Source organism: Orcinus orca, chromosome 10 (genome assembly GCF_937001465.1).
Source record: "Orcinus orca chromosome 10, mOrcOrc1.1, whole genome shotgun sequence".
Classification (NCBI taxonomy): domain Eukaryota; kingdom Metazoa; phylum Chordata; class Mammalia; order Artiodactyla; family Delphinidae; genus Orcinus; species Orcinus orca.
The window spans coordinates 62,445,160-62,472,980 of NC_064568.1; the positions used below are offsets into that span (position 1 = coordinate 62,445,160).

Consider the following 27,821-nt stretch of genomic DNA (forward strand, 5'->3'; position numbering starts at 1 on the left):
CAAATAATGTCCCGTGCCTTAGTTTCCTCCCCTGTGAAGGTGGTGGAGTAATAATAGACCTCCACGGTGAAGATATCAAATGCTTGGGGCAGGGCCTGGCACAGGAAGTGCTGTATAAATATCAGTCATTTTCCATCTATGTCAGAATGCAAGAATATTATGAACATTCTAAAGGCTCCTTTATCACTGTTGCCAAATTCCCAAAGATCATACCAGTGGGGTCTCTCATCAGCACCACCTCAGGGTGCCTGTTTTCCCACACAGAATCAGCGATTAGCAAAACTTCCTTGTGAGCATCCATCGCCATTGGCACGTGATCATTCAGTTTCTCTTCTTTTCCCTTGGAGCCCTGACTTTCGTTGTATATCATTAATAAAAGTGTGCACTGACTAGCTTCTTATATTTTCTTCTTCTTTTTAGGGACTAGGATAGACACATTGCTTTCTCATTAAAGATGGGTGGAGGGGTCAAGGAAATGGAAAGTTTGGGACCACTATTCTAACAGTAGATAATAAAGGTACGTAGAGTATTTAAAAATGCTTGGAAGGATCTCTGAGGATCCACTTCTTCAAAATTTGCCTTTGGTTTTCAAGGAAAAAAAGCTGGTGGACAAAGCAAGAGTTCTGCAGAAAGCAGAGGCATGGAAATGATCAACCCAAGGTGATACTCTAGTGGGTAACTTGGCGAGAAGCTCTTTGCTCCTCTGACTTCAGTCAGAGCTATTTTATGTCCGTCTGTGTCATCTGTGATGTTCTGGGTGAGCTCTGGTTGGGAGAATGCAGCCCTGGCTAACTCAGGTTTGAAGGTCTTCTCTGTGCAAGAGGAAGTAAGGCTGAGGGAGAACTCTCCTGGCACCCCAGACATTTAGTCATCTGCCTGCCTCTCCTTTTGCTCATCAGTGCTCCTGGGAGGGGTGTGGTGGTGGTGATGGGGTGGTGGCAGAGCCTTTCTGGGATGGGTTGGGTCACCTGGTGTGTGGCTCCTAAAGCCTACCAGGGCATGCTTGGTGATCCTGTAACTAAGGCACGTGTCCCCACGAGCTGTAAACTACATTTAAATAAAGCGAGGGAGGGAGGCACAAGAGGGAGGGGATATGGGGATATATGTGTACATGTAGCTGATTCACTTTGTTATACAGCAGAAACTAACACACCATTGTAAAAAAATTATACTCCAGTAAAGATGTTAAAAAAAAATAAAAAAACAGCCCCCCCCCAAAATGAGGGTGTAATTAGACTAACATTAATTCTGTTTTAACCAGCAGCCCTGCTCTGTTTTAAGTTGAGTTACTGCCATAACTTATGCAGACAAGAGAATAAGGAAGCTTTTCTTTTTAATTGTATCTTCAAGTGTTTCAGAGGTCTGGAAAAGTTTGTCCATTTCTACAGACCTTAAAATCCTGACTTTTCTTTCCATTTAGATGAAAAAATAAATAAAAAATCAGTATGGAAAGAAAAAAAGAAAAAAAAAAAACCTTGAGCAGGAGGCAGTCTCAGTGTGAAACAAGCCTAGGTTGAAGGTTTCCCCAGGGCTTCAGAGTCTTGTCTTTGGTGATCTCCACCTTCTTATCCCCGCTGCTGACTCACTCTGTGTCTGGCCGGGCTGTTACAGGAGGGAAAATGTTGTGCGTGTGAGTCACCCTATATTTTCATGGACTTGGGAAGTTAGTGTAACACAGACAGAGAACTGCAGAGACTTTCTTTCCTGCACAGTGAATCAGAACGGCAGCAGTCAGCTCGAAGACAGCACTTACCTTCCAACAGTGTAGCTGTAACTGGAAGGTTCTTTATTCTCAGGTGGGAGAAAGATAAAAAGCAGATACTAGGAGTTTTATGTTCAATTCTTGGCCAATCGTGAGAACAGATACCAGTAAATTCTTCTTCAGAGCAGAACCCATAAGCATCTGGTACTGTTGATCCGATCCTGTTGGTCCGCAGCCGCTGTCCTGACAGCGGAGCATGTGATCTGATCATTGATGGGGACGGGGCAGCAGATACACAAAAGGGTGTTTGTGGGAAGGATTTATGGGGTCTATTGTTCTCCATCATCTATGCCTTAGCTTACTTATCACATTCTACCCCTGTGCTATTTCTGGATTCCTGACTATCAGCACAAAACCAGACTGCATTTTGCTCCATGGCAGTTAAACTTCGACCGAGGATGCCCTCCAAGCAGGGTAATTTCTGAGTATTTTCTCAGTTACTGATTCTTCTTTCAGAGACTCTCTAAAGACTCATCCTTTAGTATCCCAGCCTGGACAGCCATCCTCTGAAGAGGTGTCACCAGCTGCCCCTGCTGTTCTTCTCCCGGCCTCTGACTCCTCCCCTTTTCCCACCTCCTCCCCTCCCCGCCCCTCCCCCTTCTCCCTGTCCCTCCCCCTTCTCCCTGTCCGTCCCCTCTTCTTCTTCCTCCCCCCTCTCCCTCCCCCCTCCTCCTCCCTCCCCCCTTCTCCAACCCCCTCCCTCCTCTTCTCCCTTCTGCCCCCAGCAGCCTAAGAACAAGCCTACCCACGGCTGAGGTGTTTCTCTCCATCTTTGGATCTGAGTTGGGGGTGCTCCGGCTGTCTGTCTTTTCCCTGTATCTTCCGTAGAGTCTACCGGAGTATTGAATACCTAATTGAATAAAATAACTTGAAACACTTCTTTCCTCACAGTTATTGTTAATAGTAATACACAGATACATCTTCCTTGTAAAAGACTGAAACACTCCGTCTAGAAATAATGCAGAATGAAATGTGAAATTTATGACCCCAACCCCCTCCTCTTTTAGCTTTCACTCTTACGATGAAATGGCTTTCTCAATTTGATGTGCCTCTTTTATGTGTATTTATTATTTTGCATTTTTTCCACTTAACTGTGTATCTTGGAATCTTTTTATGTCACTATGTACAAGTTTTCCCTTATTAATATTCTAGAAGGTGGGTGAAGTATATATAATTCATTCATCTAGCTTCCTATTGACTGACATTTAAGTGGCTTCATATATTTTGCTACAGTAAACATTCTTGTATGCTGATCATATATATGCAAGTGTTTCTTTAGTTTTACTACAGGTAGAATTGTTCATACAGAAAGTTGTATGCATTTTAATTTGTAGTGGATCCTGACAAATTGCCCTCAAAATTTTTTTTGCCATTGTACACATGGGGCTGCCTGTCTCTGCATTAGTTATTGTCATTCTTATAAAATTTTTGCCAGTATGAAATCATTTGCTTCATGGGCATTTCCTGATTGGAAGGCTGGGGGAGCCTTTCCCTGAATCTTTTTCATTCCTTTAAATTGTGTAGTTGGGGAGGGGCTGCCTTTTTTTCTTACTGAATATTAATAGGACTTATTCATCTATTTTGGATATTCTTGGTGTGTATTATATATGTAGCATATATTTTCTTTGTTGCTCATGTTTTTTTTAAACTTCATTTATAGCATCTGCTTTGTCAAATTTGTCAGCCATTATATGTCTAGTTTCTTTTGGGTTTTGTAACTTGTTTTTTTTGTTTGTTTTTTTTTTTGTGGTACGCGGGACTCTCACTACTGTGGCCTCTCCCATTGCGGAGCACAGGCTCCGGACGCGCAGGCTCAGCAGACGGGCCCAGCCGCTCCGCGGCATGTGGGATCTTCCCAGACCTGGGCACGAACCCGTGTCCCCTGCATCGGCAGGCGGACTCTCAACCACTGCACCACCAGGGAAGCCCTGTAACTTGTTTTGAAACACTCTTCCTACCCAACTATTTATAAAACATAATTTTCTATACTTTCTTTTAAATGATTTATTTAGAATTAAAAATTTTTTATTTAAAATTTTTTCTTATTCTCATTTCTAATATTGTATAATTTCCGCATGTACTGCCAGGGAGCATAAATCTGAAGATTTTATTGTACTGTGTTTCTGAGATGTATTGTCAGTTCCATCTCCTTTTTAAGCTGCCTTCATTTCCTTGGCAGAAGGTTTAAGGATTTCTGAAAATGTAAAGAGCTTTTCTATGAAGATTATCATTTAGATATGCAAATAACTCCTTTTTAAATGTGTTTTTTAATGATGCTTAGATCTAGCACAGAAGCAGTAGGTTGATCATGCTCTGATCAAGGAGGGATGATGATAGAAAATAATGTCAATTTCATTTAGATTCAGATCTTAACAAATAATAGTTATAAAAAACAAATGCTAAGAAAATCATCAGCATGGGGAATTTAAATTGATAAAACCAGTAATGAGAAAAGGACAGCCCTAGAGTTTTTGGTGCTGTCATTTCTTGTAGAAGAGAAAAAATTCTGTTTAAGCTAAGAAGAATTGAACCTTGAGAATGGGAGAAGAGAACCTCTCTCCATCAAAGTGTTAAAGTGTGTCTTTGCATCATGCAAAAGCCCGAGGTTTGCTGTGGCCAGAAGTAAAGACAGCAGATCTGGAACAGGCTTTCTTATTGGGAGAGCAGCTATAGGCTTGAAGTATTGATATATGGGACTTTGGAGTCGTGACTAAGCTAAAGAATTACTGGGAAATAACACTGGTATACTTTCATTCATGATGTTTTGCAACCTTTTATAAAATGATGGATAGATCAATGGCATAATTTTAGTGGAATTGTCCTGAAAAGAGTCTTGCTTTTAACAAAATGGGGTAGGGGTGGGCGTGGCTATGCCTCAGAGATGTTCAGTTTCTTCCTCTACGTCCGTGGTCCCACAGAAGCAGGGCACACAGACCAATGGGTGAACCGGAAATGGACATCAGCTGTACCTCTGTGCTCATGGGAACATGATGCTTCTGTGGGAATATTTGGGAAGCGTTTTCAACCAAAACAGGAGCAGGGACTCCCATCTCTTATCCATTGCACCTCCAACCTCCTGTCCCAGTGATGTTGGCCGAGACCACTGTGGGTGAAGGTCCTGTCAAGTGGGCAGGGCTGTTGTTACTGGGATGAGGCCAAGGGGCCCCAGGTGATGAGGGGTGAGGCTCACGGGGGGCCTGAGGGGTGATGATGGCAGCAGGTCTGACCCCCTCTCACCCAGCTCCCTGGTCACAGCTGGACATTGTCTTTCAGTTTTCAGGAGCTAGTCTTCTCACTGGTCCCAACTATTTCTTCCAGCCAGTTTTCCTTCTTCTGTAATGAAAGAAATCTTACAGCTTTTCCCCTGTTGTTTTCGCTGTATTGTATTACAGAGCTATTTCCCAGCAATAGCGGGGAAATTGCCTAGATCCCCTTTTTCCTTTTCCTTCCATCTTTTTTTCCCACAAAACTCCACCACTTCATCTTTTCTTTTCCCTCCCATCTTTCCCTTCCCCGCTTCCTCCTTCCATCCTTCTGTTCCTTCCTTCCTTTCTTCTTTTTCTCTCTCTCTTTTCTTAGATAGAGGCTTTTGCCAAGTGTTTCCCAGTCTTCTTCTAAAATTCACACCTGACCTTTATTAATAAATGCAGAAGTCTCGTCCTTATCCTAAATTCTGACCTCCTTGGGAACCATCCTGAGTACCTTCCTCCACTCTCTACAATCACTGATGTGCAGAGTGTGAATTACATCTTTTGTGTATCCCCACTACTGAAGATTTGGCCAAGCCTCAGGTTTTCCTTTTTGTTAACTTATTTTTTAAAAGCTAGTACTTTGTTTTCCGAGTATGAAATTATAATATTGAACATGCTTTTGAAAACTGCATCTTCTCCCCACCCCCTGCACTTAGTAGCTCTGTGATCCCAGGCAAATGTTTTTCGGTGCGGAGCACAGGCTCCGGACGCGCAGGCTCAGCAGTCATGGCTCATGGGCCCAGCCGCTCTGCGGCATGTGGGATCCTCCCGGACCTGGGCACGAACCCGTGTCCCATGCATCGGCAGGCGGACTCTCAACCACTGCGCCACCAGGGAAGCCCCCAGGCAAATGTTTAAGCTTCAAGTGCCTCGGGTCCTTCTGTGAGTGGCATGATCCTATTATGGTTGTGTGAGGATGCCATGCCGTCTGTGTTACATGCGTGTAGGTGAAAACAGTACCTGGCACATAGCAAGCGGTCCGTGAGTGTTTGCTATTATTATTACCCTCTTTCAGGGAGATAGGTAGACTTAGGCTTTTTGGTAGTGGAGGTCAAGGCTCTGAAACAGACAATTGGAAAGGGAGAGAAAGTGAAGGATACTTTAAACTTTTGCAGAAGTTGATATAATTGTCATTTACAGTCTATTTAGAGTAGAGTTAGAAATCATACTTGAATGTTTCAAAGCACATTCAAAGCTACTGTTAATATGGCATTGTCTCTTCCCTCGGCATGATCAAATTGGCTGATTCCCTGTTGCCAAAAATAAGTAGTGATCATTTCCTGTTTGTTGTTTGTGGAGTTACTGTTTGTACAGTTTCTGTTCGGGCAGGTCTGTTTGTGTAAAGTCTCGGGCAAACAGTTGTGCTGGGGACACTTGGTCTGGTGCTTCTTTAGAGCAAGGATTCTCATTTCCTGACATTTTTCTTCATGCTCGAAAGTGAAGTCCTTATAAGCTGGAGACTCCTTGTTTTTCCTGCATTATTAGATTGGGGGCTCTGTTATTTGATGACATAGAAAAGTTCTGTTATTTGATGACATAGAAGAGAAGTGGGTTTTAGAATCAGATTTCAGATCCCACTTAGGCTGTGAAATCTCAGGCTAGTTTCTTCATCTCCCCAAACCTTGTTTGTTACATCTTTAAAATGAAGATGTACCATCCAGGTCAAAGAATCGTTGTGAGATTCATGTGGAAATGTGTGAAGGTGCAGAAAGAAATACCTGATAGTGGTGTTTCCCCTGAAGGAGGTGTGTCTAGCCTATAAAGTTGGGCTTCCTAAACCACCTTCATCACACACATATCAGGCATGAATGAAACTAGTTGAGCTGGTTGTTGTTTTGTTTTGTTTTTTTTATCCCAGGGGTATCCTGCCTGGGGTGTTAGAGGAGGGAATGTGATGAGCTGGTGCAGCAGTGAAATCTAACATCCGATTGGTTTGCCTCGCTGCAAAAAAGTTAGGCAATCAAAACTCTCTTTTTAAGGGATTTCATTTGAACAGCTTTAAGCGTCAAAGGAGAAAGAGATGATTTAGTTTCTTTTTAGTAAGTGTTGTCTGCGTCCCCTGCAAAATAGTGGCGGAGGCTGGCTGGCTTTGCTCATGTTTGTTTAAAAGGGGGAGTGGACTGGTTGTCAGCTTGTGAGTGGGAGTGTCTAGTCAGTGTTTTCCTTTCTACCCAGAAACTTACCAGGACTCTGACACATGAGCTTTGGTATGGAAAGTTTAGGGAGCTGCTGGACCGATTTCCCGTGCAAGGATGGGGCAGGTCCTGAAAGATGATGGCGACTGGAACGCGAGGCTGGTGGGGCTGATGTGCTGCATGGGTCAGTAGCCTACCCGTTATCTCACTTCCGTGTCGCAGGATTGGAGAGGGAAGTTGCAGGACCTCAGTGGGTTCGCACAGCGGGGCTTTAGCAGACTGTGGGGCACCTTCTGGAAATCTGGACAGGCTCCCGTGACAACTCCTGAGGCTCCCTGGACAGAACTTCCCCCTGTTGTTGGGCATAGGATATGCGTTGAAATAATAATAGTTATTTTGTGTGTGATATGAAGTGGGTTTAGCTTTTATTGGAGTTTATTGAAGACCAGTCAGTGTAAGTTGTAATAATTGGTGCTCTTTTTGTACTTTTTTATTTGTTTTTTTTCAAATTCTGTTATTGTTTGCATTCTGTGTCCTTATAGAATGTTCAGCCATGTTGTACTTTACAAGTTGATCGTACATGTATATTTTCACTTAAAACGTACTCTCTAAATGAAATAATTTTCCAAGAGAGGGATGTTATAAAGCTTCATTCAGAAAAATAGATGGATAGTCTGTAAAACCAGTAGGATTAGTTAAAAACTCAGGAGTGATCTTTCCTTTTTGTTGTCTTAGCAGCGTCACCCTAAATATAAATCTCAGTGTTAGGCAACCCTCACTGAAGTGAAATAAAGAACCATTACGAGACTTGGAAAATTAGATGGTGTCATGAGGAATACTCCCTTTTGAAATAATGTGTATGGAAAGCGGTAAATCACAGTCTCCCCAGGCTTAAAGTATTCCTGGATTGTAAGTTGCTTTCCTGAAGAAAGTTGAGCGCCTAATGTCCACATTAACTCTTTCCTCATTCTTGTAGCATCGTGGGAAACTTCACGTGTTAAAGAACCTCCCTTGGCATACTTGAAGGGGAATCATCTAGGTTTATTGAAGTTTAAAAGAAAAGATTAGGTTGTTACTGTTAGAAAACAGTATCAGAATCTATGAATCACGTGTTACTTAGTTCACTTTAGTCTTTGTACCTTAGCCAGTACTTTAGCTGTGGATCATAATCCCGAGGTATTACCTCAGTATTAACCTGCTAAACGTTTAGCTCCCACCTTACATTTTCAGCAGTGCTTTTGAAAAGCTGCTAGCAACAACCACAACAAAACCTCAGTGATCAAAAAAGCCATTTTATGGTTGTATAATTTAAGTGAGTTTCTCATTATTTGATCCTTCGATTGAATCAGCTTTCTTGATCTACCACGTGGCTAAAAAATTAACCATTAAGAGATTAGTTTTTAAGAACGTGTGTTCTATTCTTCATGTTCCTTAAAATATAGGACCGTTTTTTATTAATTTAGAAAGAAGTAAATATATATATATGTACATATATATATTTTTAAAGGACAAATCAGAATTTAATAATCATCAAATATTAATTAGATTGCTTCTAATTTTTCCATCATAAATTATACAATTAACATATCAATGCATATGGCTTTTCACAACCCAAAGAGATATATTTTATTTTTGTAAATTTATTTTTTAATTGAAGTATAGTTGATTTACACTGTGTTAATTTCTGCTGTACAGCAGAGTGATTCAGTTATACATATATATACATTCTTTTTTTAAAATAAATATATTTTATTAACCATTATGTACCAAGAGGAGTTTGTATAATACACATCATATGTTAAATTTAATGGGACAGAGTAAATTTGTTAAGAGTTCATATTATTATGCGCTGATTCAATAAATTAATAAAATTTTGGTAGATGGTTATAGGAATGCTTTTCATCTCATATTTCATAACTTGATATGGAAGCTATCTATTCTTGAACAAGAATTTTTAATAGTACATTTTGTTTTTTACTTGACGATTTAACATTAGGGTCCTAGGTTATTAATTGGATGGTATTAATGTGAATATTGCCTAGGAAGTACTCTTTTTTTTTTCCCTCACTCTGTTTTCTTTGCTGGAGGTTAGAAAAGCACTGCCGAAATGTGATAGGAGCCCTAGACTTTGTTGAGGAGGTTCCCTTGTTTGCACTCGCTTCTCCGTCCAAAGTCCACAGCCGTCAGGAGGGCCTGGCTCCCCAGCACTGTCTGTGATTGGGATGTGCTCAGTACTTCCTTTTGAAAGGAAAGGTGGTAGGATCTTGGGGTAGTGGAAGCAATTCTGGGGGGAATCACGACACTTGAGTTCTAACTAAGCCTCTTTCAATCTGAAATTATGAGATCAGGGTTTCTTTTTTTAAATTAATTTATTTTTATCAAATTATAGTTGATTTACAGTGTTGGGTAATCACAACACAGTTTTTTATATGTAAAACTGAATCACTGTGCTGCACACCTGAAAGAAACTGAATGACTGCGCTGTACACCTTAAACCAACACTACATTGTAAATGTATTGGGTTGGCCAAAAGTTTGTTTGGGTTTTTCCATAACATCCTACGGAAAACCTGAACGAACTTTTTGGCCAACCCAATATTATATCTATTCTTTTTCAGATCCTTTCCCACATAGGTTATTACAGAATATTGAGTAGAGATACGGTAGGTCCTTGTTGTTTATCTATTTTATATATAGTAGTGTGTGTATGTTACTCCCAAATTCCTAGTTTATCTCGACCCCCCAACCTTTCCCCTTTGGTAACCATAAGTTTGTTTTCTATGTCTGTGAGTTTATGTCTGTTATGTAAATAAGTTCATTTGTATCATGTTTTTAGATTCCACATATAAGCTGTATATGATATTTGTCCTTCTCTGTCTGACTTACTGTACTTAACATGATAATCTCTAGGTCCATCCATGTGACTGCAAATGGCATTATTTCATTCTTTTTTATGGCTGAGTAATATTCATTGTATATGTGTATCACATCTTCTTTATCCATTCATCTGTCAGTAGACATTTAGGTTGCTTCCATTGTTGGCTACTGTAAACAGTGGTGCTATGAACATAGGGGTGCATGTATCTTTTTCAGTTATGGTATTCTCTGGATATATGTCCGGGAGTGGGATTGCTCGATCATATGGTAGCTCTATATTTAGTTTTTTAAGGAACCTCCATACTGTTCTGCATAGTGGCTGCACCAGTTTAAATTCCCTAATTATTAGGGAAATGCAAATCAAAACTACAGTGAGGTATCATCTCACACCAGTCAGAACGGCATCATCAAAAAGTCTACAAATAATAAATGCTGGAGAGGGTGTGGAGGGTTTCTTTTTGATGGAGAAGTCTGCACCAGGGCTGGCTTCTGTCTTGCTAATTAATCTCCTTGCCCTCCTTCCAGCCCCACTTGCCTGTGCTGGACAGGGGTGGCCTTTCTCTCCTTTGTACTGCTTGCATGGTGAGTGCCACATCCTTTGGCCAGCTGGCGTGCTTGTCACACTGCCTTCCTGTCAGGTGCCCTCTCTAGGTGACAGCTCTAGAGAACAAGGGCCAGTGCTCTATCTGTCCAGTCTAGGGGGCCCAGCACTACACAGTACTGGGCTCATCCAAGGATCTGATGGATGCTGGGATGAGTGAGGGAGGGAAGCTGGGACTAGTAGATTGCTTCTCTTTCTTTGTTCTTGCCTTACGTACTAATTATTTAGGTTCATTCTGACCTCTTTAGGAATAGCAAGTCTGAAAGACATTTACGACATCATTATTACTTTAAGAGATACAGTAATATGTACCACTGTGTCTAAGTATATAAGGAATTATACCTTGTTATCCTGAGTAGGATTGTCCTTCAGGAAACATAATTAATTCACATCATGGGCATTTGTTTGTTGAGTGCATAGAAGCATCATGGCATCTACTGTGGGTAGACAAAGATGACTGAGGTCGAGATCATGCCCCAGAGGGGCCAACAGGGGAATTCATAAATATTTTGTGGATGATAATGTTGGTTAACAATTATTGATAAAATTGGTCTTGGCGGAGTGGTTATATGCAAAGTGCCTGGGGATTTTATGTTGGGGATCGGGCAAGTTTAATAATTTCAGCATAAATTCTGAGCATTTATATTCAGATTTAGCAAACTTCTGTCTTCTTGGTCAGCTTTTCCAATTTTTAATACCCAAAGTGAAGTCCAGAATGAGACTAGAGGTTTGGGCACTGAAAAGGAATGTGTTATTGGCAGTACAAAATGCAAGGCCCTATTTAGGTGCCTTTTGGGTTCTCCCTGATGGTGATGGGGAGTGGGAAGGGTTTCAAGGGGATACTTTGGAGAAGAAATGCTTGTGAAATACAAGGGAAATTACAGGGTCCCTCCCCTGCCCTTTTCTTGTTGGCATTAAAGGGTAAGAGAGCTCTAAATAATATGCCATCACTGGGTAGCTTTGCAAAGAATCGAATCTGAACAAGCCTTTGGATTGCTTTACTAAAATTTATTTATCCATTTTTTAAAATCATTGAACATTTATGTTTTTTCCTAAACTTTTATTTTGAAATAATAACACTGATTTATATTCTCATAGATACATTTTGTGCACAACCATGATGATAGTTTTAAGATAAATTTTAGAAGTGGACTTACTGGGAAAGGGTATTAAATATAATAATACCCTTTATTATTATAAAGGGTATAAAATATAATTAAATATATTTTTAAGGCTTTTGATATTTATTGGCAAATTGTCGTAGAGCAGCACTGTCCAGTAGAAATTTTTGTGACAGTGGGAATGTTCTGTATCCGTACCCTGTCCAGCGTTAGTTAGTGCACACTTGAATTGTGACTGGTGTTACCAAGGAACTGAATTGTTAATTTTATTTTATTTTGATTAATTTTGGTTTGAAGTTAAATAGCCACATCTGTGACTAAGGGCTGCAGTATTGACAGTGCAGGTCTAGGAGATCTCAAACAAATTACATTTCCACTAGCCATATATATATATATATATGCATATGCATATCCACAGATATATATAAATATATCTGTTCCCTGTGCCCTCGTCAACATGAATTTTTTTTTCATAAAGTCTTGACAACTTGATAGGTGAAAAAGCTTATTTTTATTCTATATTATTATTTGTTAGTGAGGTTGAGTACCTGTGGGTATTTACTTTTTTTCATTTTTAAAATTAATTTCATTTCATAAAGTTTTAATCATTTTCATTGTCTGCTTTTGCCCAGTTATACATTATGTTCATCTTATTCTTTTTTATTTTGTATTAATATTAGTAATCTGTGTCTCAGTTTACAGATATTTTTCCCAGTTGACATATTTAAGTATTTTTGTTTATGTTTAAATTCGTGTAAAGCACGTAAATACTTTTCATGAATAGGACAAGCATTTTCTTTTTTTCTTGTTTTTTAAAAATTTTATTGGAGTATAGTTGATTTAAAATATTGTGTTAGTTTCAGGTATACAGCAAAGTGATTCAGTTATACACGTACATATATTCATTTTTTCTCAGATTCTTTTCCCACATAGGTTATTACAGAATATTGAGTAGAGTTCCCTTTGCTATGCAGTAGGTCCTTGCTGGTTATCTGTCTTATATATAGTAATGTGTGTGTGTTAATCCCAAGCTCCTGATTTATCACCCCCCCACCCATGTTTCCCCTTTGGTAACCATAAGTTTGTTTTCAAGATCTGTAAGTCTGTTTCTGTTTTGTAAATAAGTTCATTTGTATATTAAAAAAATTAGATTCCACATAAGAGTGATATCATATGGTATTTGTCTTTCTCTGTCTGACTTACTTCACTTAGTATGATAATCTCTAGGTCCATCCATGTTGCTGCAAATGGCATCATTTCATTCTTTTTTATGGCCGAGTACTACTGCATTGTATATATATGAACCATGTTTTCTTTATGCATTCTTCTGTTGATGGACATTTAGGTTGTTTCCATGTCTTGACTATTGTAAATAGTGCTGCTGTGAACATTGGGGTGCATGTGTCTTTTCGAATTACGCTTTTCTTCGGACATATGCCCGGGAGTGGGATTGCTGGATCATAGCATTTTCAAAGAAACTTTCGTTCCATTTAAAGTAGTTTATGGGGCTCAGGGATGAAGAATGAGAAGAGAAAGAGATGAAGAGAGCGAGGCCTATCTGTCCCTAGGGAAAGGATGGAGATGTGGACCAGGGATGGGAAAAGAAAGAGGACCACGGGGAGAAAGAAGAGCCGGCCCCAGATGTAGAGTGGAGGGAGGAGGACACAGGAGAGTGGGGTTTGCTGCCTGGGAGCAGGACAGGGAGGGAGTATGGCTTCCAGCATCCTCTCTAGATGTTGGAGATTAGGATTTCTTTGAAATAATAACTTGATGAACCGGAACGTTCCAGTGCTCTTCCTCCTACATCATAAGACCTCCCCTCACCCTCCTCTGCACCGTGTCTAGTAACCAGGACAGTATCACTCTCTATGGCAAGGATCTAGTGGGGCGTTTTGTTGTTACCAGATCGTTCAACACAGGGAATCTAGGAGAAAAGCAGCATGGTTCGTGATTAAACCAGTGTCCACTTCCAGCCAGAGGACCTGAATTCAGTCCTGCCTTTTATCACAGCTTTAAGTCTTTTTCTGAATAATCGTCGACAAGTCCTTTGACCTCTCGACATCCTGGTTTCCTCTTATGTGAGATGGGAGTGACACTGCCTCCCTTCCCTCTTGTGGCCGTGAAGACCAGCTGGGATGTAATCTGTGGTCAGGTGCTTTGGGAAGTTCATGCAGGGGCTCAGTGGAGGCTGGTGGTGGCGGTGGAGGTGAGAGGACTTCCTGGTGGTGGCGGCGGTGGGGATGATGCAGCAGAGCGTGTGGAAGGCAGTGCTGGCAAACGCCACACGGGGAAGAGGCCAATCTTTCTCACAGGTAGTGTCAAGGTGCCAAAACTTACCAAGAAAATTCAAGTGCACCAAACAGTACTTTTTGAACACCTTACTCTTCTTTATTTGCATAGTGATAATGAAAGTCTCCTATTCATAGATTTTTACCAACCTTCTTTTATATCTTTTTTCCCCCTTCCAGATGAACGGGACAAAGTTCAGAAGAAAACATTCACAAAATGGATAAATCAGCATCTCATGAAGGTCAGTGTATATTTCTTTTGCATCTTGGAATTGTTTTGCAGGTTTTAATTTATTGTGCAGTACTTGGTTGTATGGCTGTGAAGCACAGCTTTTCCGTATCAAGTGGGAAGTTTCAGTTCTAGAGCATTTCACATGCATTTCAGGCATCTGTTATTATTTGGTATATGGCCTGTGGGTCATGATGGGGGTGGTAGATGAGTGCCCAGTGATTGCAATGTCTTCTGTGACATGAGTAAAACCTCTTATTATTGGACTCTAAAAAATCTCAGCAGGTTAAGAAATATGTAAATATTTACGTGTTAGGGCATCGAAAAACTGCAGTTCTCAGTAATGTTTTTTCCTCTCAAGATTCCAAGCAAGTTCTGGCATCAGATTTATGCAGATGGCAGAGAGTTAGGTGGGACTAAGGATGGTTTATTTAAAAAAAAAAAAAAAAAAAAAAAAAAGGGACTACCCTGGTGATCCAGTGGTTGAGACTTTGCCTTCCATTGCAGGGGGCGGCGGGTTCGATTCCTGGTCAGGGAGCTAAGATCCCACATGCCTTGCGGCCAAAAAACCAAAACATAAAACAGAAGCAATATTGTAACAAATTCAATAAAAGACTTTAAAAATGGTCCACATCAAAAAAAATCTTTAAAAACAAGATAAAAAGGACGGATTACAGACAGAAGTCTAGACAAATCAGTTTATCTCTTGTATTTAATATGACCCAGAGATTGGTGCTTATGTGTATGTTTCTCTGTGAAGCAGTTAATAGTTGTGGTTCTTAAATTAATATTTATTTGTGTGCCATGGGTCACTTTGAGAATCTGATGTAAGCTCTTCCAAAAAATACACATGTGCACAACGTTTGCATACAATTTCATGGAGCTATTGGGTCCCAATTCCAGTAGAATTATTGGATCGGTGGGACCCAAAATAACTCCATAAATCTCAACTAAAGAGCCCATGGGATTTCACAATTAACTCTTAGTCACTTTCTTCCCCTTTTATGGACAGTCCTGAAGTCGGAGAGAAGGTAATATTTTAAATCTGTTGTTTGGGACTTGGAAAGAGTTTTCTCGCATAGAAACATTATGTTAATGTGGTTATATCCCTAAGCTATCCTACAGATCCTGTTCAAACCATCATGTACCCTAGGGGGATGGTGCCAGTACTGTAATAGCATTTAATAACCTTCTCTAAAAGCGATTCTTATTTCAGGGAGCATATCAGATTACCTGAGAGAAGTTTTAGTCCCCTCTCTCTCATCACCCATGGACAGAATCCTTTTCGCAAATCTGTTACATCCTTCTGGGGGGCCATGTCATTCACCCCCCAACTGAGACTCACTTCCGTAAGGATTTCTGTTACTACTGGGATTTCTGTTACTAATCCTCCGATGTGTTGGCTGGAGATGAAAGGTGGAGACCCTCTGCTTTATGATGCTCTCGTGAGGCAGTGTCTTGTGAATTCTGAGGAAGGTATCACACCAGCAGTTTACCTGCCCTCTCCCAATCTTTTGTGTCCCATGCACTCCGTGTAAGCAGGACTCTGCTACAGGCTAGGGCAGAGGTGGGCTGATGTGAGGGTTGCATTGTGGAACGTTGGAGCTGAAGGCTCTGACAGGACTTCCCCATCTCTGAGCTGAGTCCAGGGGGAGCGAGGTTTTGGATGAAGAGATGCCCCTTTGGTGGTTCCTGGCCTGGCAGTCTTTGTGGCTGTGGCCATCTGGGGGTGGCACGTCGGGGACACAGGGCTTCCCCGTGTCTTTGGGAGTGTAAGTCACAGTGTTGGCAGTGGAGGGTAGAAACCCATGAGGATGACTCCTGTGGGAACGCAGCACTGGTACAAGACGGATGTTCCTTGGGGACCTACTGGGTACTGGGAGTGTTGGGCTGGGCCACTCACCTTACGAGCAGCGTGTAAATTGGATGAATGCATGTAAGGAAGCTGCCTTTGCTCAAAATTCAAAACACTAGTTGAGCTTTTTGAGGACAAGTCTGCATTATCCACTCCTAGGGCGCATCATGGGGCCTGGCAAGAGTGTTCTCACCATGTGTAACGCCCATGGCAAGTTTTAAATCACTTAATCCTCCAACAACCCTCCAAGGTGGTTTAATTTAGTGATTAGGCCCACAAAGCCAGCACAGTCAGACAGCAAGGGTTCAAATCCTGATTTACTTGGAGTATGTGACCTCTTTTTTTGATAAAATGACACATCTAGAAGATTTTAGGCTTACTTCTGCTGCAACCCAGTAAGAAATAGGAAAATAAGTATTTTATGTACAACAGCCATTAGATAGATGCCAGTCTAACTAATTAGGGTTATAATCAAATTAGCTTATTTGTTTCTTGAAGTAGGGCAGAATTTAAAATTCACTCTTACTGAAAAATTGTGCACTGAAATTTCTGACCCAAAACTCACATATGTGAGAACATAGGTTTTTGTTTGTTTGTTTTAACATTTATTCTTTTATGTCTGGAAGCTAGAGCATTACCCTCAAGTGAAGAAAACTCATCAGATATCCCTAAACGTTTTGGGGCACCAGGCTCTTCAGGTTTGTGTTGTGAGTTGACCAGAGAAAGGCCAGATTTCATGTCATCTTTTCCACGTTTCACCTACATGATGATAAGAGGAATGTTGGATACTGTCGCTGTTGGGGGCCATTTGGTTGTAACCCAATTAGTAGGAAATGCAAAGTAAGTAATGGATTTTAGATTAGAAATCTCTATATTAGAAAGAAATATTTCTTCTGTGTTGATCTTCTTATATTCTTCCCTTGAAATATTGAACATATTCAGGGAGAATCGGGGACAGGAGAGAAGCAGATCTCTTACCTTTCTTGCCTTACCTTATTCCCTTGCAACGAATGAAAGTATGTTATTTGAAGAGTTTTTCATAAAATTAGATTATGTTATATAAATGTTAAGGGAAAGGGTGACCATGAAGAACGAGTCAGCAAAATGAAGGAAAAATTGATGGGTAAAGAGAGAAAAAAAGTGGGAATAAAATCATTTAGATAATATTCGAGTAGTTTTATGTGTGTACTCACTCTGTTTTGTCATTTTAACTGTAGACCTTCCCCTTAAACAATGGGGAAGGGAGGGGGAAAGGGGGTTAGAAGAGAAAAGAGAGAAGAAGGGGTGGAGGAGGTTAAAGGGGGAAAAGAGGGGAAGGATGCCTACCTTGTGCCCTGTGCTGCCCCCCATAGCCCGGGAGTTGTATGCTGGGACCAAGTTCTGGAGACTCTGCCCTGGGCTTATTAGCTGCCTGGACTGCTGACGCAGGCCAGAGTGTGCTCCCCATCTTTTGAAATAATTCTTAAAAATTTTGACCTTTCTAAGTGATTATTTTATGTGTTTATTGTGGTTTAATATTATGTAATTATTTTACCCAAGTTGTGGCTCCAAGGAGATCTGTTGTTAGTAGTTCTGCTCCTTTGGGCAGTGAGGTGATTGAGAGCTTAGTTCCACAACAGACCTTCTTCACTGGATTTTCCTTTTCATTTGATAAATAGTATATTTTGTCTTTGAAAGAAGACTCTCCTACAAGGTTGTCAGTCTGGGAGATGTAAGGCAAAGATGGAAGGTAGACAGCTCTGCACTTTATTATTGGTGTGACCGTAACCTTTTCCGCCCTTATCTGTAAATAGTGGATTAGTGTGAGGATTTGATGAGATCGTCCATCTAAGCATAAAGTATGGTGCTTGGCAGATTGTCAGCGCTCAGTCAGTGAGAGCTGGTGGAAGAGTGGGCTGATGTGGATGGCTGCAAACCAAATGGTAAAGCAGGGGCGGGGTGCCTCTCATGCCCTGCTACCTGCCTTATCCAAATCTCTTCTTTACCTCAAGTACTTTCCCTCTTAGTACATCTGTTTTAGAAAAAGCTAGGGTCTGGGGGTCAGAATCTGTGGGGGAGATAGTTTGGCCGTTTTGCCTTGGAGTCCTGCTGGGTCACTTGAGCCGCACCCTCTCTACACACCCCTCCCTTGTGGTCTGTGGGTTGATCTTGGGGGCCCAAAGGCCTGTTTTGCTCTTCTCCCACATACTCCCCTCGCAGAAAAGGTGTCTGTGAAGACTCAGCACACTCCTGGTCCTCGGTTGTACCTTCACTTGGACTTGCGCTTGGAGGATAGCTTTCGAATTGTCCAGTTTGCTTCCCTGATTTAAGGGAGGGGGCACCCGCCACAGCCCCTCCTGGTTTAGCTGCATCAGAAGCCACATAGCGAGAGCAGGACTTGGCTGGGGGCCCAGGTCAGCCCTGGGCTCCTTGGTGCACTGGGGCGTTTTGCAGATGCCAGCGGGTTCCCCTTGGCTGTTAGACTGTTTACTTTTCTCCACTTTATACTTTCAGGTATTTGCTAGTTAATCCCCGTGATTTAGGAAGTTAGGATTATATGCAGCAGTAAACTAGCGTATACCCAGTGCCCAGGGGATGCTTCTAGCAAGGTCAATTTTTAAAAGTTTATGTGACTGAGAAAAGTAAACATCGTGGAGCTTTTAGATGATTGCTTAAGTTACTATTATATCCGTATGTGTAAACACTGTTTCCTTAAAATACTTGGTTAGGATTTTTTAATATAGCTTTTTCTCCAGAAAAAAATTAATATAGACTTATATTTATCAGAGCTAAAATTACATTTGTTTAAACAGTTTGCTTAATTAAAACTCATGTTTGTTGGTGAGCAGACGTCTTTGGCTTTTTTCCAGATGTATCTAAATTTTAGTGCTCTGGTATTTCAGTTGTATGACTAAGCCTGTCCCTATTTAAACTGATTGTTCTGGCAAGAATGTTTTCCTTTTGATTCATCATTCTGCAAAATATATTTAAGGATGAAGCCCAGTTAACACATCACATCTGCTGCCTCTACAAGATTCTTCCCATGCTGAATATATTGGATTGTTTACCTTGCAAGTTATGATCTCTAGGTAAACTATGGTTGTCAGAAACAATTATGTATTATTCTTTAGCATAATTTAAATTATAGTACTAAAACATGAGTTGGTTGTTATTGAAAATACCTGTGACTTCAGTTAGCTAAATTTTACCCAGAGAGTTGTTCTAAAGTATAAAATTGTTGGCCTTCTTCTATTATTTACAGTATTTATATATGCCCATTCTACCTATGGCACTTTATAAACTAGAGGGTCTTAGGTCACTATTTAATTTTTGTTATTCCTGATCACATGCAGTTCTGTCTTGCTGTCTAGAAACTGATGAGTATATATAACAGATGGCACCCAGATCTAAGTACCAATGATGTAGCTTTTGCCTTGCTCTGAGGAAACAAGAAGAAAGGAAGCTCTTTATTTTCTGAAGCACTTTAAAGATCAGAAGATTCCTTTTTAACTCATTGTTTGCCTGGGCCCAGAATTAGAACTTGAGCTGTGAATGAGAGGCTGCATTGAAGAGGAATAAAAATTTAAGGGGATGAAAAATTTTTGCAAGATTGAAGTCTGGAGAATTCATATAATGTGCTTTACTTGTGTTGGATCCATCTAAATAACCGTTCATGGTGGAAATATATTCTTCAGCACTGGTTAGCTGTACTGTAAATGTATTAATTAACATTGTGTAATTGGATGTTTGGTCTGAGTTTTACTTTATTGATACATAAATGCATTTGGAGAGGAAGAGGCCCTGGATTCCATATTGAACCACACCCTCTTAGTAACCTGCTTGGTTACCACCTGTGAGATACCCAACTGATGATTACACTTTTATCTCTGTTCCATCTTGTCTTTGGAAAGCTTGATTTACTTACAGCATAGACATCCTTTGCACACATTGTAAAGGCAATGACTTCATGGCCCTGCTGAATCAATCACACTGGTCTTTGTTTTGTGATTTGGTGGCTGGGAGGAAATGTAAATCCCCAAGCTGAGAACACAGTGATAACTTTTAGGGAATAGGAAGAAATCTCTATTTGCTCTGTGTTCTCGACCATTGCATACTTCTTGAGTAATTTTACCATTTGTGGGCACAGATGAGAGAGGAAAATTTTTGAAGCATCGACTTTTAAAGGGCTAATGAAAAATACCTTTTCTGAAAGTATAATGCAGGTTGTGGTTCTTAAAATTGGCAAATAAGGTATTTTTTCGAGACCTTAGACTTATACACGTGATTCTTAAACTTTAGCTGCATCAGAGCCACTTGGAGGGCTTGTTAAAATAGATGGTTGGGCCCCAGCCCAAGGCTTCATATTCACTGGATCTGGGGTGGGGCCTGAAAATTTCCCATTCTAATAAGTTCCAGGAAGTTGGGTTTCTAACAAAAAGCTGATGCTGCTTAGCTGGGGCCACACTATGAGAGCACCTGTCATAGATAAAATGATAAATATTGTAATGAACCATCAGTTTCATTTGATATAACCAACAAATATTCTGATAATGTTTAAAAAATAGTAGTAGCTATTGCACCTCTACTGTAGGCTATGTTTATTAATTAATAATAAATTTAAAAATTAATTTATATTTACAATATTAATACTATTACTACTAATAGCTGCCAATATTATTTGAGAGCAAACCACATGCCAGGCTGTCACTTTCACGTCTTAATGTATTTCTCACAACAGTTCATATGGACAGGACCTATTTTTTAAAATTTATTTAATTGAAGTATAGTTGATTTATAATGTTATGTTAATTTTTGCTGTACAGCAAAGTGATTCAGTTTTATATATATACACACACACACACAACCATACATTCTTTTCATATTCTTTTCCATTAAGGTTTATCACAGGATATTGAATATAGTTCCCTGTGCTCTACAGTAGGACCTTGTTGTTTATCCATCCTATATATAATACTTTGCATCTGCTAATCCCAAACTCCCAATCCATCCCTCCCCCACTCCTCTCCCTCTTGGCAACCGTGAGTCTGTTTCTGTTTTGTAAATAAATTTATTTGTGTCATATTTTAGATTCCACATAAAGTGATATCGTATGATATTTGTCTTTGTCTGATTTACATCACTTAGTATGATCATCTCTAGGTCCATCCATGTAGCTGCAAATGGCATTATTTCATTATTTTTTTTATAGTTGAGTAGTATTCCCTTGTATATATGTACCACATCTTCTTTATCTATTCATCTGGATCCTGACTGTTCTTAATCCCCACGTTACAGATGATGAAACTGATGCCCAGAGAGGTTCCATAATTTCCCCGGGTCACGTAGCTAATAATTCTCAGGATGTATATGGAAAATAAGACTAAGAGAGAGTACACCTGTCTGAGGAGGAAGGGAGGATGACACCCTAGTCTGGCTGTTTCTGGATCTTGTTCTCTCTCTACTGCACTAAATTTTTAAGGATGAATTTAGTGATCAAAGCTAAAGGGGGAAGCTGAGCTTATGACGTGACGTTTAAATTATTTCTGTTGTGGTGTAAGAGATAGTGTACGTACTAGAGGAAGGGTTGAAAGCTTTTGGAGGAAATGTCTGGTTTAAAGCCTCGAAGTGTAGAATATAGAAGCAAATCAGGTTTTTGTAAATGTGAAAAAATAGTTGACTTGGTAATCTTGACAACTTCAAGATTGTAAGAGATAACATAGAGGAGTGTGAAGTCACCTGCTAGTATGTAGGTGACTAGTAGCTTGGGATTGAGAAACTCTGAATATCTTCTCATCATGAAGAATAACAATTTCTTTGTGATAAAATTCCTCATCAATAACAAAAGGTCCAGAATAACACTCGGTTCACTTTCAGCAGGGCTGTGTTGAACTTTGGTATAAGCAGGGCTGTATCTGAAATACAGTTTAGAAAGTACTGTTTTCATGCAGCTTCCTGTTTTGTTGGAGGCATTAAATACATTTGTGTAAAACCGTTACCAGTTATGCCAGGCAGCATAGGATGAAGTGCCAGAATGAGTAGGAGACAGTACGCGTTTTACGAGATCAGAGCCAGGAGACTTGGGCGGCCCTGAGTAGTCAGGGACTGTGACAGGGTAGGGACGTTGGCTTAAGCTGGGTGCAGAGGAGGGGATGGGCTGGGGCCATGTGCCGTGCGCCTGATGTACTGGACCACTAGGGTTTGCTGGAAGGAGACCAGGTTGGATAGAAATGGTGAAGCCACACCTGAAACTAACACAACATTGTCAGTCGACTATGTTTCAGTAAAAATTAAAAAAAAAAAAAAAGAAAGAAAGAAATGGTGAAGCCAGGTAAGAAGCAGATGTGATGGGTTAGCCAAGGATGTCATTGGAAGTTTTTGAGGACACAAGCAACGTAACTGGCATTTTAGGAAGAACTGTGAATTTCACACATAGGCATTAAGGAACTGGAAGTAACTATATTGAGAATTCTATGAAGGGACTGACTGTGTTTGCTGAATGAGGGAACCTACAGGGAGGGGACTACAGGGGCCTCTGTCTTAGTTCTTTCCTTTGTTTTGTAGCAGGTACTCAGATGGAGTTGGAGAATGCCTGCTGATCAGACTATAGGTTGGAAGGATACTTAGTGTAATAAATAGATCAAGAAAGCTGGACCTCTAGTCTCATCAAAAAGACAGAACTTAATGGTGGACAATGTAAAGTTCTGCTCAAAGAGTGAAAAATTTCCCTGTAGGACACAGAAGGTCTGGTGGGGCAGCGATTCATGCAATCAGAGCTGGGGGGTCCTGCTGACTGCAGATTGACAACAGTGATGCACCTGCATGCAGTCTCAGGCCGTCTTAGCAGAGCTGAATATGCTCTGGTCAGCCCACATCCAGGGTGTTTTGTTCAGGTCATGACAGTGAGTTTTAAGGGACAGTCAAAAGGAAAGTGACCACAGGAGGCAACCATGATGGTAAGCGTCTGGAAACCATCTCTCGGATGAGGGATGACAGAGACAAGTGGGGAAGGTGGCTTTGAGAAGAGAGGATTACAGAGAAATGTGTTTTCAGATATTGACAGGGTAGTCATATAAGAAAGAGTGCAGTTTGGGGTTTCTTTGATCCAAAGATCATGAATACTTTCAAGTTTGAAGATTTAAATTCAGTATAAAACCTCTCTCTAAACATCCGCAGTGCCCAGTAATAGGCATTCAGTTAAGTGTTTTTTGATCTAAGGATATATTATTAGTTTCTGATGGCTGCTGTAACAAATTACACACACTCGGTGACTTAGAGCAATGAAACCTATGCTCTCACAGTTCTGGAGGGTAGAAGTCTGAAATCAGTTTTTCTGGGCTGAAATCAAGGTGTTAGCAAAGCCATGCTCCCCCCAGAAGCTCTCGGGGAGAATTCCATCCTTGTTTCTTTCAGGGTCTGGTGGCTCCAGCATTCCCTGACTTGTGGCCACACCATTCTAGTCTGCCTCCGCGGTCACAGCGCCTCCTCCTGGTCTATGTGTGTCAGGTTCCCAGTACCTCTCTCTTTTTAAATTTTTATTTATTTATTTATTTTATTTTATCTTATTTTTGGCTGCATTGGGTCTTTTTCGCTGCACGGGCTTTCTCTAGTTGTGGCAAGCGGGGGCTACTCTTCGTTGCGGTGCGCGGGCTTCTCATTGTCGTGGCTTCTCTTGTTGCAGAGCATGGGCTCTAGGCGCGTGGGCTCAGTAGTTGTGGCATGCGGGCTCTAGAGCTCAGGCTCAGTAGTTGTGGCGCACGGGCTTAGTTGCTCTGCAGCATGTGGCATCTTCCCGGACCAGGGCTTGAACCCGTGTCCCCTGCATTGGCAGGCAGATTCTTAACCACTGCACCACCAAGGAAACCCTCCAGTGCCTCTCTTTTATAAGGACGCTTGGAATTGGATTTCGGGCTCACTGGGATAATCCAGGATAATCTTCCCATTACAAAATTCTTAACACATCTGCAAAGACTCTTTTCCAAATAAGACAACATTCAGTTTCCAGGGATTAGGACCTGATATCTTTGGGGCCACGATCATCCTATTACATATGAACTATTAAAACTGCCTGGTGTGAAGTCAACCATGGTTTCATGGGACAGGCACTCCCCAGCCGTTATGAAATTTCCACCAAAATCCTGTGGAGACGTAGTTAGAGTCTATCAGAGATGGAACAGAAATGGTTCATGCATTGGTTGGAGGGTGGACTAGGTGGTGTCAAAGATGCTTTCCAAGCAGACCAAGATGATATAATCATATCATTTGTTTAGAGCAGTGGTCCCCCACCTTTTCGGCACCAGGGACTGGTTTCTCGGAAGACAAGTTTTCCACGGTCGGGGGGATGGGGGGATGTTTCAGGCCGTAATGGGAGTGATGGGGAGTGATGGGGAGAGGCAGATGGAGCTTCGCTCCCTCGCCTGCCTCTCACCTCCTGCTTTGTGGCCTGGTTCCTAACGGGCCGCAGACCGGTACCCGTTGGGGATCCCTGGTTTAGAGGACAAGATGTGCGAAATACTAATTAACAGAGATAGACCAGAGATTTATTTTTATATTTTTAAATTGTTGGAAATAATTTTATGCTTTAACAAGTTGTAAAAGTAAAAATAGTACAAGGAACCCTGCCCTGGTATGCTCTTTACCCAGATTGACTCTTGTTGACATTTACCCTGTTTTCTGTATCATGACCCCGACACGGTGTGCGTGTGTGTGTACTTTTTTATCTGAACCATGTGGGGGTAAGTTCTATACCCCATGGCCCTTTCCCCCTCAATACTTCAGCATTTCCCAAGAGTAGGGATGTTTTTTCATAACCACACATTTACCCACTTCATAAAGCTACGCTGCTTTACAGTCTGTTTTCTATGCCCCAGTTTTGTGGTTGGTCCTTTACACCATTTCCCCAGGACAGCGTCCAGGTCATGGTCAGCGTTGTATTTAGTTGTCATGTCTCTTCATTCTGCTTTAACTGGGAACAGTTTCACAGCCCTTTTACAGACTTTTATGACATGAGCATTTTTGAAGACTACAGAGCAGGGGTTTATTTATAGAGAATGGAGGATGAGTTAATAGTAAAATATATTTTGAACTTAAATCTATTTTATGACAAGAAGACAAACCTTTTTTTCCCAGGGAGAGTCATTTAAGTAGTTACAAGTGATTTTAGTGTTTTTTGATATAGTAGTGAATTACCTTTTCAAATTAAGAACACCAAAATTTGACTAATTTCATCAGATAACTTTAGTTCCATCTTGTGGTCAATTATAATTTTTCTTCTTTTTGATTTTCTTATTGTTATTATTATTACTTGTGCTCCCAACACTGCCATTTTAAATGTTTAGGCTGTGCACGTGCTGGACAGGATGCATAACGTGGGTTGTCTGGTTGAATCCTTGTTTAACCAGTGACATTTGGGAAGCTCAGGGAACACCGTTAACCTGCCCAGCATGAAGGGGCTGGAATGTGGCAGAGCTGAGGGTCAGTCCTTGGTCCTTCTGGGGCCACAGAAAAACTCTGTCATCCTGCCCCATTTTGCCTCAGTAGAGTCACAGGGCTAAAAAATGATCAAGAAATGAAGACACAGAAGTAGGGGTAAAGCACTATGCTGAGGTACGTTGCTGCTTTCCTCAGTTCTCATCTCTCCCAGCATTACTTCAAGTCTTTGCCATGATGGTTCAGCCATAAATTTTTATTTGCATTCTTCTCTAATCAATACACTTTGCAAGAATTTAGAGATATAGATTAAAATATATGAAAAAGCCAAGCAGCATTCCTGAAGGTGACAGTTTAATCAGAGAAGGGCACTTGACTAAGGCATTTTTCAAAGAAAAAATTACACTTTGATCAGCAGTGCTGACACCTCCTAAGTCATGTTATATAGGGCTTTAACTCAGCGCACGCATTCTTTTTTTTTTTTTTTTTTTTGCGGTACGCAGGCCTCTCACCGTTGGGGCCTCTCCCGTTGCAGAGCACACGCTCCGGACGCGCAGGCTCAGCGGCCATGGCTCACGGGCCTAGCCACTCTGCGGCATGTGGGATCTTCCCGGACCGGGGCACGAACCCGTGTCCCCTGCATCGGCAGACGGACTCTCAACCACTGCGCCACCAGGGAAGCCCCAGTGCACACATTCTGTAGTGGGTGGATTTCAGCAGAAGACTTGGCTTGTTGTTTATACTGGACTCCAAGCCGCATGAGGACAGCCTTGTGTTTGTCTCACTAAACAGGGCTTCTCAGCCCCAGTGCAGTGCCTGATACACTGTTTCCCTCAGATCCCTGAGGAATTTTTTGCTGCATGAGTGAATCTGAAACCAGATGAAACTTTCCCTCCCTAGTTTATAATACAGAACTATGACTACTGTGATGGGAAAGTAAAAAGTGTTGCTTTGTTGGGAGTGAGATAAAAGTTAGTCTGGAAGAAAAATAAACCTGTGATGACTTCCTTCTTTTAAAGCTGAAGATACCTATTGGGCTACAGGGACAGAAACTGAGGCCCCAAGTCAAACAGGAGTATCGTCAGCACCATGTTTTGATCATCCTTCTGAGGCCTCTGCTTGTTTTTTCCATGGCATAATTCAGTTTCTCCATTCGTGTTGGTGGTAGGAAGTTTACTCATATTAATAGATGAGATTAATGTATTTATCTAAGGTTAAATACATATAAATAAATAAATACATATAACAAAAATATAATATAATAAAAATAAATTAAATACATATGAATAAATAAGAATACACATAATAAAAGTATAATATAAAAATAAATTAAAGGCATATAAATAAATAAGTAAAAAAATAAATTAGCTTTGCCATACTTACCCACCGCTATTTTCCTCAGTTCAGAATTTAGCAGGTATTGGCTAGAGCTAGATTTTCCTCACTTGGGAATTCTCTAATAATATACTGATAATATTAGTAGATTCTCTGTAGCCTTATTGCAGGTAGGGAAGGAAGAAGAAATCTTTTCCTTCTACGCTTCTACGTTCTTGGTTGGGCTGTAGAACAAAAGACAGATTAATAAGAGAAAAGCATACAGATGTATTTCATAAGAGTTTTGTGTGATCCAGGAACCTTCATGAGGAAATGAAGACCCGAGGAAACCGTTAAACCTGAGTGTTTTTAACACTAGATTTGATGCAGGGTAGAGGGTCCTGGGAAAATGTGACAGGACAGAAGGGTGTGAGCTGAGAGTAATAAACTGGGGAAGCTTAGGAAGGCCTGTCTGTTCAGATTCTTGTCACCTGCAGAGATAAGGATGTTCCTTTCCTCCAGGTACAGGGAGGGCACCTCTCACATGAGGGTCTCATGACCTGCTCAGAGGAGAGGGGGGTGGGGGGAATGACAGAGCCCTGCCAGCACCTGCTGTTTCCCAGCTCCTTCAGCTTAAAGAAAACATTCAGTCTGTCCAGGTGCCCTGTTTGGGGTAGTGTATCCTGAGCCCTGTCATGCAGGTGTGGCTAGGTTTCTTTGAAGGTTATCTAAGATGCTCCTTTCCATAGAATCTAACAGAAAGCCCTGTTTCCGGGCCCTGGTCAGTGTTTGCTGTGCTGCAAACCTGAGGGAAGATTCAGAAACTGGTTTAAAAGGGGCTGATAAGGAAGAGAAGTAGGAGGCAGAAACCAGTGATGAGAGAGCGCAGAGGGGCTGTGCTCTGCAGGGTGGGTAGGGGAGAACTTGACACAGAAAGTGGTCGGGGTGTCAGGGGCTGCGATGGGTCACATTGGTCTGGCCTAG

The 27,821-nt window shown here is 41.1% G+C and overlaps 1 protein-coding gene across 4 annotated transcripts in view; it reads left to right on the top strand.

Moving 5' to 3' along the window:
* DST (dystonin) overlaps positions 1–27,821 on the top strand; it is a 494,628-nt gene that overhangs the window by 206,078 nt on the left and 260,729 nt on the right. For all 4 annotated transcript variants that reach the window (XM_012532210.3, XM_033424298.2, XM_033424315.2 and 1 more), the window contains exon 5: positions 14,215–14,276. In XM_012532210.3, coding sequence (XP_012387664.2) covers positions 14,215–14,276 — 62 coding nt within the window. The remainder of the gene's footprint in view (positions 1–14,214; positions 14,277–27,821) is intronic.